At 44.4% G+C, this 14,337-nt stretch overlaps 2 protein-coding genes across 3 annotated transcripts; one reads left to right on the forward strand and one right to left on the reverse strand.

The window, feature by feature from the left end:
• The first annotated feature begins 132 nt into the window (after nt 1–132).
• Nucleotides 133–12,013, forward strand: rgr (regular). Of its 2 annotated transcripts, NM_001169618.2 has the most exons (6): nt 133–947; nt 7,875–7,973; nt 8,030–8,239; nt 8,768–9,112; nt 9,173–9,565; nt 9,632–12,013. In NM_001169618.2, the coding sequence occupies exons 1-6, from the start codon at nt 300–302 to the stop codon at nt 10,604–10,606; spliced, it is 2,670 nt and encodes an 889-aa protein (NP_001163089.2). In that variant the 5' UTR covers nt 133–299; the 3' UTR covers nt 10,607–12,013. The 2 variants fall into 2 exon arrangements, with proteins under 2 accessions (NP_001163089.2, NP_724690.1); NM_165611.3 differs by lacking the exon at nt 7,875–7,973 and having other exon boundaries at nt 9,632–10,956.
• CG8642 (uncharacterized protein) lies at nt 11,097–13,873 on the reverse strand (the record flags this gene model as incomplete). Its single annotated transcript, NM_136552.3, is given in 2 exon segments — nt 11,097–11,777; nt 12,752–13,873. Coding segments are annotated over 2 exon segments (1,288 nt in total). The 3' UTR covers nt 11,097–11,611.
• Between the last annotated feature and the right edge of the window lie 464 nt (nt 13,874–14,337).

Consider the following 14,337-nt stretch of genomic DNA (forward strand, 5'->3'; position numbering starts at 1 on the left):
GTTATCAACTATCTTTAAAGAGCCTACAAATATTTCAGCTCATTTCATTTGAAAATATTGCACTATCGTTAACAGAAGCGCATTGTATTTGGCCACCATCGAGCGATGGCCACACTGCCACTGCCTCGGCCACACTGCAGTTCGGATTTGCCGGTTGTTTGGATCGCAGATTGAATCGGAAAGCCAGCGGCGTTGGTTCGGAAAAGTGCAGTCTCCGCGTCGCGAGTGCGCCAATAACGAGAAATAACGAGAATTGAAAAAGTTCCTTAAGAGGTGGAGTCCAGTAAAGCGCAGCAGCAATGATGCCGCTGCAGGAGTCGCCGTCGCCCAGTTGGCAGCTGGAGGACTACGCTTTCTTCCGCAAGTGCGGGGAAATCACCGTCTCGCCGGACGTGCAGAGCTTCGGCTTCAACTGCGCCTTCTGTCCGGCGATCTGCCTGCAGTTCTCCGTGTTCATGGACCACATCCGGGTGCAGCACACGCAGGACGTGAGCCGGCGCTACGAGACTGAGGAGGAGAGGTGTCCGCAAACCGATCTGGTCATCATGGAACTCGACTGCCCCGAGATTTATCCGCCGGAGGCGCCTAGGAAATGCAGCTGGGAGGCCGACATGGACATCCAGCTAATGAGCCTCGTTCCGTCGCCTCCCGCAGTGCACATAGCACCTCTACCACCACCTAAAACGACCGAAACACCAGAAATAGATTTGGTCTATGTGGTTGAAAATCCATTACCACCCTCGCCGCCGCCCTCCGCGGACATTTCGGTCGACGAGCTGCCGGGAAGCAGTCCGCAGTCCTTCGACCTGGATCCCTTTGCCGTGCTGCACGAGGTAGTAACGATGACTCCGCCCACTCCCATTGCTCCACCACCGGGCCCGCCGACCCCCAATCCGACTCCAACTGCGACTCCGGCCCCATTGCCGCGGTACGAGACACGACGCGTGGTAAGTTAATCACCGCCGCCCATTCACATTCCCTGCCACAGTGAACGCACGCTAACGGAAAACTACAGACGTGCTCAAATTGTGTGGTTATCTATATAAAAGTTTGTAATGAATATATGTAAAATTCTCTATGTCGATCGCTTGTAAAGATTGCAATTTTTTAAATGTAACCTGTTTCAAAATTTTTTTCTCATAATTTTTTATAATTATTTATTAATTTTCAAATTTCAAAGTGCTTTTTGTTACGCCAGGGATAGTTGCCCTTAGCGGTGCTTCACTGTGCGTGGCTTTTGCTTTACCCTTTTTCATGCGATTTTGTAATGCAAAACGGCTTTCCGCTGCTGTCAGAAGGGCAGGGGCGTTGTTGCCAGGGGGTGGTGGGCGCCGCTAGTTCCGGTAAAGGTTCCCCTGGTCACTTGACCTTCAAAATAACGGCGCAATGGCACACAACGCGAAATATTGAGAAAAGTGTGCCGCGCATTTTGCGCGCTTATGCTTCTCTTTTGTTCTCTTCTTCCCCTTTTTAAGTCCCGTTTGCCCTCCGTGGACTTTTTTACAAGTACACACATATGTACATATATATTTCTTATTTATTTTGGATGGGCTGGTTTGTCAATTCGCCAGTCCGTCCGCCTGTCAGTCCGTCAGTTTTCCTGCCGTTTTCATTGTTTTTTTTTTCCCGAAGCGACGCAACTTTTCAGCTTTTTCTTCAGGTTTTCACTTTTGTTTTGTTCCATTTTTTGTGGACATGAAAATGTCTGGGTCGTGGAAAAAAAAACAACCATATCTTTTGTTGTACATACATTCAAAGCGATTTATGTGCTAAAAAAAAAACACATACATATATTGTAGCAATGGGGCCGAAAACACTCGATATTTGGGACACAAACATTGGGTGTTTTGGAAAACAGCTCGTCACATTTTCTTTGTTTGGTGAGAGGCCTTTACCCGCGGCCGATTTTTAAAAATAAATGCCTATTAAATGGTAATTAAAACGAATATTTATGTCATCGCGACAGATGCAAAACTTGTGGATGGTTTTCCATATCGGTGTGCATATATGTATGTATGTATCTTTTCTAGGATCTCTGAAATCTCTGATCTCTTTATCTTTTATCATATTCCTTCATTTCATTTTGAAAATGTTCTTGTATCCAACAAATTTACTGAAAAATCGACTTTAAATGTCAATGAGGTTAATTGCTTCCTGTGCTTTGACAGGCACTTTGGACCATGCCTACGTACTAAGATGATCGGCAAAATCAATGAGGTGGTAATCAGCCTTAGAACGTCAGCGCAAAGATGGAAATCTTGAGGTTCTCCAATGTTTTGACGTGACGCGGTTGCATTCATTGGCTTTCTTATGGCCAAAAATAGGACGGATTCGTTGACGCAATATAAACGCGCCAATAAATGATATTCTCACACACAAGCTAATTTCGCGATAATTAAGGGAAAATAGCTCGAATAAATATGTGCGTATGAGTAATTTGGATGCATTTGTTGTCAGATAAAGGGCGAGCAAACAAGGTTCCTAGAATGTTGGCTATTACTATCGGCCATTCGATATCCGGGGCGTTGAGCTTTGTCTCGGAAATAGAAATTGAGTTGGTGATAAAAGTCCGATTTTCATTTGCCCGCTGGCGGGGAACACTGGAAACACTGGCAATAGAAATTATAGGTGATTTCGATTGTTTCATTCGGTTTGGCCATTATCAGCATTGGGCAAGCTTGTCGGCCGACATGGTCTTTATCTAGACCCCAAAAGAGGTAAACAAATGGGGACTACTATCTATGCTTCGATTTGCTGAGCATTCGTGGCCACAGTGGTTCGCAGTGGGCGAAAATTGCTATTCTTTAAGTTAATTTATGATCTTCGCAGCACTAGCAATTGCTTTGGTTCCACTTGACTTGCAGCCTATTATGATTTATATCCACACTCAATATCGATGACGCGCTGCTCTCGCCACTTTAGGCCATTGAAGATACATTGGTCGGATAGATCGATCGATCGATCGTGGTGGAAGTCGTCGCCCGAGCTCCAGACAGCCCAATCAGTCCCAACTCGGCGCACGTATCGCTTATGGGGGGGTAATAAAGTAATTTTAGATTCTAGTAGATATGTATTTGCCGGCTATTGAATGTGGCTTTGAGATAAGAAAGCGCGACGGAACCTAACTAAGGAGGTTTTAATGTTCATTTAAACACTTGTAAATTGGAATTTTTAGAGCACCTGCCATAAAAGTCCCACACCCCATAAATCATTGTCCAAGTGGAAGTGGAAAATACTTGTCGGACGATGATTTGGCTGGAATGGCTACCGAATAATGCCAGGTTATTTGCCGTTCGAGGGTTGAAAGGCATTCCAATTGTTTATTTGGATAGCACTTTCCCCTGAAAACCAATCAAATCTGTGAATCTACCACCGATTAGTTATTTGTTTTGGATTGCAACCCTATCTATCAGAAGCCCATTGAAATCATCAGTGGATTCCATTAAATCAGAGCGGTGAGTGCACTGGGTAACTCTGCCATATATCATCGCTCGTAATCTAATCTTAAGTCGTATCAATCCGTTCTGTTTAACTTCCCAGGCGATAATTTGGCTTCAGCACTCGAAGATCTTCGTGAAGGTTCGATTTATGCGCACGTTATACACGCTCGAATGGAAATCGAGGACAGTGCCTCGGTTTTTATCGGGCCACATCCATGCCTATTAAGTAATTATCGAGTTTAACTAAACATTTCGTAAAGTGGTGGGGGGGGGCTCTCTGGGAGGGGGGGTGATGTCTTTTTCCACCCGCAAGTCGGTTCGATCGATCAGCTGAGGAGGTTTTACAGTCAGCCTAATTTAATTAATGCAGCCTTGTGACTGACTCGTACCGAAAAAGTTATTTGTTTAAAGTTTTACAGGGGCTAGCGCACTCTTTGTCTTTTGTCAGAAATTGATTGCACCTAATGCCACCGTATTATCTTGGAATCTGGCTTCGTCGTCGGTTCCCGGCGAGGGTTCTCTATAGGGTTTCCCATCGGTTTATTTTGCCTCATTTGCAGTGGGCTTCCATAAGGGCGTGGGCGTGGGCGTGGGCGAGTTTTATGCTCGGCCATAAAAGCAAAACGAAACCCAACCAACCAGCCAGCCAGCCACGGGTTGTGTGAAATGAAAAAGGCGAAATATTCTTCATAATTTATTAGCTCACGTTGCGGGCTTTATTGCATTCGAGTCCCGTGTTCTCCCGGATTTAGCATGTCGCCAGTTTTTTTTTTTTTTTTTCGCTACCTTTGTTCGTTGTCATATGGCTTGCGGGTTATGATGATTTTATATAGCATACCAAAGTGGGTCTTTGGCGTGACCCCGAGTCCGTGCACGGAAAACAACACGCTTTCCGAAAAGCCCCCGTTCGATCCATTAAAACCCTCCCTTTGGGGACGCAAATCAAACACGTAGCTCCAAGCCTGCAATCAACAATGTTCGCCAAGTGACACCATTTGAGGCCCACAGGCCTTACAATGGTATTAAATGTTGTATTAACGGGCTTTCCCATGAATCTTTTATTTGCACACCCACCAGGTTCCAGCCGATATGTGTGCCACATTCCTCGCCTCGTTTCGTCTCGTCTAATTAAGACTTGCTAAAGGGCAACCCAGTCGCGATAATCACCCATTTCGGAATGAAAATGTTTCCAAATAGGAGTCTTCATTAATTAATTCACATCATCGCATCGCATCATCATCAAAGGCATTTTGATTGGCGCTGCCCGCATGTGTATATCTTTCATCTTCCTGGTGACAAATGCAATAAACAATAGCTTTCAATTGAGCAGCCCGATGACGCAGCTGCTCGCAGCCAGAAGCGATTCTGGTCTAGACTGGCATTGCTTGACCCACGGATTCCCGACTTTGATATGGACCGCACTGCAAGTGTGGCTAATCGAAGAAGTCGGCGGTATGTGCATATGTGGCGAATTATGCAATCGACATCAGAATTTGAACGAATCCACAAATTTCACGGACAGTCGTCAAAACAACTTCATATACAGCTAACTGTTTAATAATCTATAATATAAACAAAAAGATTAATGAGAGTTTATATTTCTGTACATGTATCTTCATCTACTCTAAGCGGGAAATCCCAAAGAAGTTATTAATGGGTCCATAGATAGAGTTATTTTTTTTTTTTTGTCTTTCTCAGCGCAAATTGAAACGAACTCATAGAAATCCATTCTGCGGTTCTTTATCGATCCAACACACGATCCCTTTGCTCTCTCTCTGCTTTCCCCATCTTGGGCTCGACTTTCAAGTATCTGACAGTTCTATCGAGTTTCTACCCCTTCGACAGAGCCATATATACATAAATAAACATGAAAAGGGGGGAATCACTAAACTAACTCAATAAGACCGCTCTGCGATCGGGTTTCATTATTCGTCGAGAGAAGCAGAGTCGGGAACACTGCAGCCACGTCGCTGTTGTTGTTTATTGAATTTCTATGCAATTTTGTTAACTGGATCAATTATTTCAATTGCGTGTTCGGTAAACACAACTAGTGACGCAGTCCATGGAGATGGGCAAGGCTAGCGACCAGCCACACCCCACCATTTGTGGGGTGTCTTGGGCGGCCTCGACTGACTCGGCTGGCTGTCTGTCCAGGATGGTTGACTGGCTGGGTGGGCAATGCCAACTCTCTATGGTCAGCGGTTCGAAACTGGCCGAGCCTTTGTTTGCCCCACTCTGCTCGCCTTTTGTTGCTGCGATATTGGAAAAAGTAATGGCAAAAAGCCGAGTTTGACGCGGAAAACAAACTGTGGAGTGCCCTGAGGAATTGCGTAACACGGTTGAAGTTTTTTATAAGATTATATCCAACTCGAGCATTCAAACCAATACGGCGTGCATACCCTACGAGTACCATGGTCATTAGAATGGCCGGGAGAATAGATGGAAATAATATGATATAAAACAGCTGTGCAGCCGTTGGAGCCATTCGATATGGACTAGAAATGTTGGCGCATGTGGCTGTGTGCAGTGCAATGCAGCTCCGTTATGGAATGGACTCCCGTTGCCAGGCAGTAGTCAGCAGCGTCAAGGATTGGCAGGGTCAGCAGGGAGCAGTGGCGGTGGCCTTAATGGGTTTGCGCTGCTCACCTTTCCGCCGTGCGTCGAGTGGCTCGTGGTCCTTGCCTCGAGTGGGTGTGACCCGAGTTGGAGCTTTGGTCGCTCGAAATGGAAATGTTTTCGCTCGCTTTGCCGGCGGAGCAAAGGCGCAACTACCGTAACACCGTTTGAAATTGCATTTTTAATTGGGGCCAAGGCTTTCCCAGCTTTTCCCGTGCTTTCCCTGCTGTAATTTTCAGTTATTCAATTAGCCCAGTTAAGTGCTGTAAGCCTTTGTGGATTCGCGAAAGGTCAGGGGCCTCCTCCTCTTTGACTGCTGACTGATTGCTGGTAGGTGTCCGTCGTAATGCCATCCCCATATCGAGCCGCCCTTTGGGCCATTAACCCTTTTTCCCATTGATTAATGGGGAATATTGATAGACGGCACTGCACCTGCTCGCAAATGCGAACAACAATGCGATATTGTGTAAGGCAGGTGCTATCTACGGCAGTAATTTAGATCAAATTAATCGAGATACCTGTACCTCAATTATGTTACTGTCATATTTGCCCGAATATACCAGGGATCCATTAGTGGAATCCAATTAATAACAAATTTGCTAGAAAATCCAATAACTCGCAATGCTTTCAGGCCGAATTTCACTTTATCTAGACCCATTAGCGTTATCGACTTTTGTAGGTGGTTGGCTTTGGCTGTGCTAGTACCAGCTGAAATAAATTCACTGGCTAAGTATCGACAATTGTGGTGGTTGGTCACTGACGACGAGTCGCCTTAGTTTCAAGACAATCAGGCGACAGCTCCGACTACCAATTATGGCCAAACAAAACACTTGAAAAATTAAATGAAGCTAAAGGCAATGCTTTGAATACCCTTTCCACATCTGAATTCTTCTTGCCAAGTTGCTTTAAATTTTAAATGGTTTTGTATTATTTTCTACCCATATCAGTGGCTAATTACTCAAAGATACATTTCGAATTGGTTTTATTTTGAGAAATTAGCCTGGTGGGGTATATCACGCTTCGTCTGTCTGCGCGGATTTTGTTTTTACATTTATTCATTTAACATTTTGTAACCGGTTAGAACTGAGAATCGTATACGGGTGCCGTATGCACTGTTGTTTGCCAGAACAAAACATTTGCATGTGAAAACGAAGTTCGTTTTGGCTTTAATTTGGGTCTTGCGAATTCCTAATTAGGGCACTCTCATTCCAGGTACCTTATCGACAGCATTTTTGAAGTGAGCCAGTATGAGGGTAGGTCGGGTTCCATTCCGCGAACTAAGCAGCAGCAAAACAAATATTTTAGGGACTACAGCGGGTTTTGCCACAGAACACGATAACCTACGGGATGCGTCATCTGTCAACACATATTAATGAGATTTAAATCGCCACAGTATTCTATTAGCTCTTTGATGAGAAGTCAAAAGTATGTAGCATGCAGTTTCTACATAAAATGAATCTGGTATTTCAATACGATCCCTATACACCCACTTATTCCCATTTTGTGCACATGGCAAAACCGCTGCCCTTTAGTTATTCAAATCCTAAATGAGTGGGCAATGTGCTGCAATTGTGTTGCAAATACGACATATGGGCGGGCAGTAAGTGTGGAGTGAAGTTTCTTGGGAAAATCACCAAATACCAAATATGTAGATACGTACAAGCTTGAAGTCCCTGAGTGTTTTGTATGGGAATGTGGAAGTCGGGCCATATGCAAGTGCGATAAGAACAATGACGACGGCACAAAGGCCAATAGCCGCTGAAATTCGAGAATGTTGAATTCATATATGTATGCAGACTTTCCCTTTTTGTTTACCAGCGCCAGCGATTGTGTACGATTTCCAGCACCACGATAAACCCCGGACAAGATCGTCTGGCTGGGCAGCGCTTATCTCGCAGAGAGCCCAACACTGGCAACGTTACAAATTTATTTATTTATGCGAAATATTTATACTTACTCTATACTCTATGCAGGCAATGCAGCGCAAGCTTCGTCAGTCGCAAAACGAGCAACCTAAAGATGGGGCGGTGGACGAGGTCGCGGTGGAGGAGCACAAGGGAACGGAACCCACTGGACAGCCGGAGAAGAGTGCTATGGAACTAACACCACCTGCCACGCCGCCCACCCCACTGCCGCCCACCTCGCCCACGAGCAGCACGGCAAGCTGTGCGGATTTCCAATCGGTAAGTGGAACACCTTCGATCTCCGCACAGAACAATTAATACGATTAAAACATTCAAGTTTCTTTTCAATTAGTGGGTGTAGTTTTTAAAGCTCAGACATAAAAGATTGATAAATTAATAAATAAATTCATAAATTAGATATAATTATATCAAAGTTCAATTTTCGTGCCTTAAAAAACCAAATTGCACGAAAGCAATTAAATACCTGCCATAAAAAGAATTTCGTTAGATAATAGTTTTTTTTTTTCGACTACATTTTACCACTTGATTTGTGCGCTTTTAAACGTACTCCTATAGTTATTAATATTCTGCATACTGCGACTTATGGTTATAAATAAATATTATGATGGGGCGTAACTAATTTTAGTTTAATATGTTATTTTATAACTACTATGAAAAGATAGGTTCGTCTATAGGCAATTAACTAGGGGTTGTTTGATTGTACCCAGTCATTATGAGTTCTATTATATGAATCTCGTAATGTTTCTGTAACATCCCATATTTATAAAATATTTTATTTTTTTTCAGAAAAGTCGCAGGGAGCTAGAACGTAATCACGAGTTCGTTGGCTGTCTGCTGAGGGAGTACGAGCGCACGGAAAAGCTGTGGAATCCCCGGCATCCGGACTACAAGTACAATGCCAAGCGCAGTGCCTACGGTGATCTGGCCGGTCCGCTGGAGTCCATTTGCCACAGGCAGCTCTCCGGAGCCGAGATCTTCGCTGTGCTAAAGGAGTTGAGGTGCAGATACCGCCGCGAGCTGAAAAAGGTGAACGCCCTGGGTGGAAAGTACAAGTCGCGTCTGTGGTACTTTGAGAGGATGGACTTTCTGCGGTGTGTCATCGAAAACAGGCGAGCCGAAAGGGAAGCCAAGGTATCGTAGATCGATCGTAGAGATTAATTAACTGATAAATTAATTATTAATCTTTTCCAGATTTCCAATGAGAGCACAGAGAGTGAAAAGTCGTGCGAAACGGACGCTGATTCCTGCGGCAAGTCATCTTTGTACCACGAGGTTCTGAGTTTCATTCTGGATGCCTTCAAGAGGCAGGAATGCCTGTGGAATCCGCAGCACTACGACTACACCACATGCTGTAAGACGGAACTGTTTCGCGACATCTCCGTCCAGTTGCAGGAGGAGCTCAACTATGAGCTGAGCGGCGAGGAATGCTGCAACGAGATCCAAAAACTTAGGACACGTTACCGCAAGGAGCTGCGCATGGTTATTAAGCACAAGGGATTGTACCTACCCAAGTTATGGTGTTACGATGAAATGGAGTTCCTGCAGCCCATACTGCAGGAGCAGATCTTCAACAAGATCAGCAAGGTAAAGGGTTGCGATATAAGATAGCCTCTGGATCTGGATATTCTAAAGGTTTTATTCATTTTTCAGAAAATCGGAGTGGTGGGAAGCAACCAGAAGACCAAGTTCATCGATGCCAGCTCAATTCGTTTTGACAATACTGAGAAACAACTGCAGTTTGTAGAGATTTACCACAACTACTCAGCTCTGTGGGATGTTGACCATCCCGACTTCCGATCGAATACGTATCGTAGTCAGGCTTTGGGTCAAATGTTGGATGAGATAAACACAACCTTTCACACTTCCTACACTGCGGAGCAGTTGGAAAAGACCTTGTTCAATCTGCGCAAAGAATTCTCCGCCCAGAAACGGAAGATACTTACGGAGTCCGAAGACTCCAGCAGCATTCCGCTGCTGCATGCCAAACTGGCAGAGTTCCTAGACCAAAATCTTGGTCCTTTTCGTTGCGATATATGCTCGGACCTGGTCAAGACCTGCGATCAGTACAAGGTGCATCGATCCGCACACGATGGCACCCAACCCTTCATCTGCACTCTGTGCGGAAAGGGTTTCCAGATGCCTTGCAATCTGACGGTGCACATCAGAAGGCATCGTCGGGATTTCCCCTATTCCTGCGAGCAATGCGACAAGCGCTTTGCCACATCCACGGAGGTGGCTATCCACTTGCGCACCCACACCGGCGAGCGACCCTACATATGTGACCTTTGCGGCAAGTCCTTCAAGACGTGGTCCTTCTTCGACATCCACCGACGCCGTCATCTGAACCAGTCGACATTCCACTGCCCGATATGTGCAAAAGGGTTCTACGAGAAGAATCGCTTCACCGATCACATGAACTCCCACTGGGCGATCCGCAAGCACCTGTGCACGGTGTGCGGCAAGACCTTCACCACGTACGGCAACCTCAAGAAGCACACGGAGCTGCATTTGGCGGTGAAGAAGTACAAGTGCGGCACGTGCGGCAAGCGATTTGCACAATTCGCCAGTCTTCGATGGCACAAAAAGCGAGAGCACAGCTCCGTGGGGCAAGCGGGCGGCAAGTAGAACCTTCAGCCACTCGAAGTTTTTGCTCTGCACTTTATAATATTTACAAAGCAATCGTAGGGCGTTAGATGTGTGTCCGTGTACTTAAAGTTATTTTGCCGTCTAGCATATACCAATCATATCGTTAATCTAGCACTAATGTAAGTAATGTATTTATATGCTATTTAAGAATGTCTGATAAATGGCTACAAGTGTTGCCTTTTGCGTTCTGTAAGTCTTATCGTCGTAATCAGAGACGATTAGCCAGCCATTCGTGCAATGCTTGTAACTGGTTTATAATTCGAATCCCAAAGTCATCGAAAGTGAAACCAAAAATATGCGTGTGTTTTAAATAAACATATAGTCAATGTATTTATTTGTAATGTTTTCATCTGGCTTATCGACTAGAGTTGTACATTTAAGAATACCGAAGGAGCTTAAACTGGTTTTCGCCAGTCGGAATAGGTATTTTCCATAATAAACTGGAACTTATGAGCACACGCGTATAACTCTTTGCCAAAGTCGTAAATCTGCCATCGAATCGGTATTAATTTAGATACCGCCCCTTTGGCTTATTTACCCAACGTTTATTGACTCCAATTGAGCGGCTCCAGTCGTCGCCTCGATGAAAGTGCAAGTGACAAATGAGTCGCGGAGGAGTCGCCCAGTGACCAGAGTTATTTCATTTTTATCGGCCCAATGCACACACTCAATTAGATTTCATTAAATTGTTGCAACAGAGCAAATTACGACAAAGGCGGAAAATGGAAATGAAAATGAAAATGAAAATTAATTGCACCCAATGACTTGTGTGCGAAACAAACAAAATGTCTAGGGCGATATGCAGTCAACTGTAACGTGGTAATTACCCAAAGACGGGGGCCGCAAACAAATCGAAACCTAATCAACTGTCGCAGGGGCGTCCAAAGGGGCAAACGAAGATTAATAGGATCGGCATCGAAGTGAGATTTATGCTCGCATAGGTTCGACAATTTTCTGCTCGGACACTCGTCAAATAATTTCCGATTATCCTGGCGGTCGCATCGGCCGAGGCAGATCCTTCAGCTCCAGCTGACTCTTGGGGCGGATGAGCATTTGGACGGACTTCAGGGAGCGGAAGCTGTACCACGGCTCCCAGTAGATGCTCTGCGGGTTGTCCACCTCTCCCTTGAAGTAACGTCCATTTAAATTGCTGTTAAATAAAAAAAAAATTACCCTTTACATGTTTTGTACCTTAATAATTGTATAATGGAAAATTGAAAATTATTCAACACAAGAAAAGTAGCTCGCTTTCCCAAGCCGACGCTTAAATACCCTTGCACTACATATTAAATACAAACTATTATTGATACAATCACTTTTCGATCAAAAACAACAAATATACGATGTGTTTTTTCCCATCTTCAATTAAATTTTTGTCATTTATATAATTGTGAACAAACTGGTGGGTACTGAATTAATAAACTCTATGTTAAAAAACCATAAATGTATATTTGATTATTTTTCGCTTTTTCTTTGATGAGGATATCTGGACTATCTCAATAGAATATCTCGGTCCGTTTCTAAGAAAACTAAAAAAAACTAAAAGTTTGGGAAAGTTTCATTTTAAAAGAAAAATATTAGTTTCCTTAGAAACGGACGAACGCGCGAGCTGACATGGCTATATCGACTCTACTCTTGATAAGGATGTGATAAGAATATACAGTTTGTTGCAAACTTCTGACTGAAGCCCATATACCCTCTGCTTGGATATAAAAGAGTATTTATTATTTTGTGAGTGCAATACTGGTTAAATATTTCTTATTATCTAACATATTTATTTGCTTCTAATAGATAACCTTATAAGATCAAAGTATCAAGTGTATATCTGCTGCTGTTTTCAAAGATAAAGATATCAATATCACTGTTCAGAATTATCATTTCAACGGGTGACGGAAATAACTATTTTAAAATGACCAACTGGACAACAAGTCAAATCATAGTATCACATACTTATTTCAGATATGATAAGTATTCAAATACTGACAAGTTATATTAGTAATCAAGATAATTAATTGAATAAAGTGTCAGTGATATACACATCTTTTAAGCTTCAGAAAAGTAGCTAGGGAGTACTTATAAAATACATACTTTAATCCTTTTTATATCAATAGTACCCATCCTTACCTGCGGGAACAGAAGTCGTACCACCAGGCTCCCTGGTGGTGCTCCGCACAGTTCATGTGCGTGAAGGCGTCATTGTCCCGGTCGTAGGTGGAGAACTTCATCTTGTCGTGGGTGCGCAGTGCATCGCTGGCGTTGCCCTGGTAATGGCCCAGTAGCTTCAGTTCGTAGCCCTCCTCTTCACTGCCGATGAGGAAGTCGTCGTAGTGGGCATAGCTCGTCTCGCCGCCAAATCTCCTGATGCTAATGTACAGCTCGTGGGGCTGGGAGCTGGTCAGACGGTGCAGCTTCTCCAAACCGATGAAGAACTCGCCGTTCAGCTTGCCGAATCCCTTGCTGTAGGCATCCCAGTTCCGGTAGAAGTTCACAGATCCATCCAGACGCCGCTGGATGCAAGTCCAGCCGGGTCCGGCGGCAGTTTGCCCCTCGCAGGGCACCAAGAAGGGCAGGAATCCGGGCAGATGGATCAGATGGATGCCGGGCGATCGTCCAAAGGGCACGCAGCTGGTAGTCGCTGCCTCCCAGTCCGCCAACAGGTCGTCCTTCTTCTCCCGAAACTTCCGCTCGAAGTACACAACCTTACCCTTGAGATGCTCGATCAGTAGAGCACTGGAGCCATTCAGCTTGCGCAGCTCCGCCAGAACGTGCTGTTTCCTCTTGAGGCGCGTCTCGTACACCTTCACCTTTTGCTCCAGTTCCTTGATCTGTTCGTCCTTCTCTTTAATGGCCGTCGTGAACGACGACTGCTGGGCACTGCACACCTGGGTGAGATTCTCGAATTTCCTCAGCAGCTCATCGCCCGTTTGGTCCTTGGTCTGCAGCTTGTTTATCTCGTTCTCCTTGTCCTTAATCGTGGCGGCACTCTCGGCTATCTTTCCCATGTAAACGTCCAGGATCGTCCAAATCGCCCTTGCTAATTCGAATTGTTTTGTGCTGATCGATGTGCACTTCCGCCAGTTTCTCTGGAACTGGAGCCACTGCTGTCACATTCCCGATTTGGGTTCCATTAGTCGGTGGAATCTCCTTCACGGGCGCTTTGGTAGTGGACTTTATTTTTGAAGGGACTTGAAGGCACCACGCTGACGGCAGCATTATGAGGATCAGTATAATTGAATAGTATTCCATTGCGGGTGGAGCCGTTTTCGAGCTGCGCTCAGTGAAATCAAAGTTAAACTGAAATGGCAAGCGAAATGCATTCACCAAGTTGAGCGCAAATCAGGAAACAATAGCTAATGCCAAGCCGACTGCAGATAAGAGTTTCTGAACTTGGAGCGTGATCGTGAACTTGATGCAGCATACTTTTCCAACTGATGCCCTTTTTATTACTGCTCCGCTGATATAGAGAAATATTTTACTATTTTACTAATGATATTACTTTTAGCCAGCATGATAAAGATTTTGAGGTGATTTTAAACTGTATCTTAACTTGTTAGGAAACTCAAAGTGAATAATAATACCAAGTACATTTATGCACTTTCAAAGGACTTTTAAACAGTTAAATATGTTTGTATTTATCAATAAGTAATTTGTCTTCGATGTATGCATAACAATCACCACGTTACATTCCTATTTGAATTGCGCGCTCTTCC

Source organism: Drosophila melanogaster, chromosome 2R (genome assembly GCF_000001215.4).
Source record: "Drosophila melanogaster chromosome 2R".
Lineage (NCBI taxonomy): Eukaryota > Metazoa > Arthropoda > Insecta > Diptera > Drosophilidae > Drosophila > Drosophila melanogaster.

What these genes read in the sequence shown, in the direction of transcription:
- rgr (NM_001169618.2), top strand. Translation starts at nt 300, where the DNA reads ATGATGCCGCTGCAGGAGTCGCCGTCGCCCAGTTGGCAGCTGGAGGAC. An exon ending in GGTACGAGACACGACGCGTG is followed by an intron (nt 948 to 7,874) that starts GTAAGTTAATCA and finishes TTTGTTTACCAG; the next exon opens with CGCCAGCGATTGTGTACGAT. An exon ending in GAGCCGAAAGGGAAGCCAAG is followed by an intron (nt 9,113 to 9,172) that starts GTATCGTAGATC and finishes AATCTTTTCCAG; the next exon opens with ATTTCCAATGAGAGCACAGA.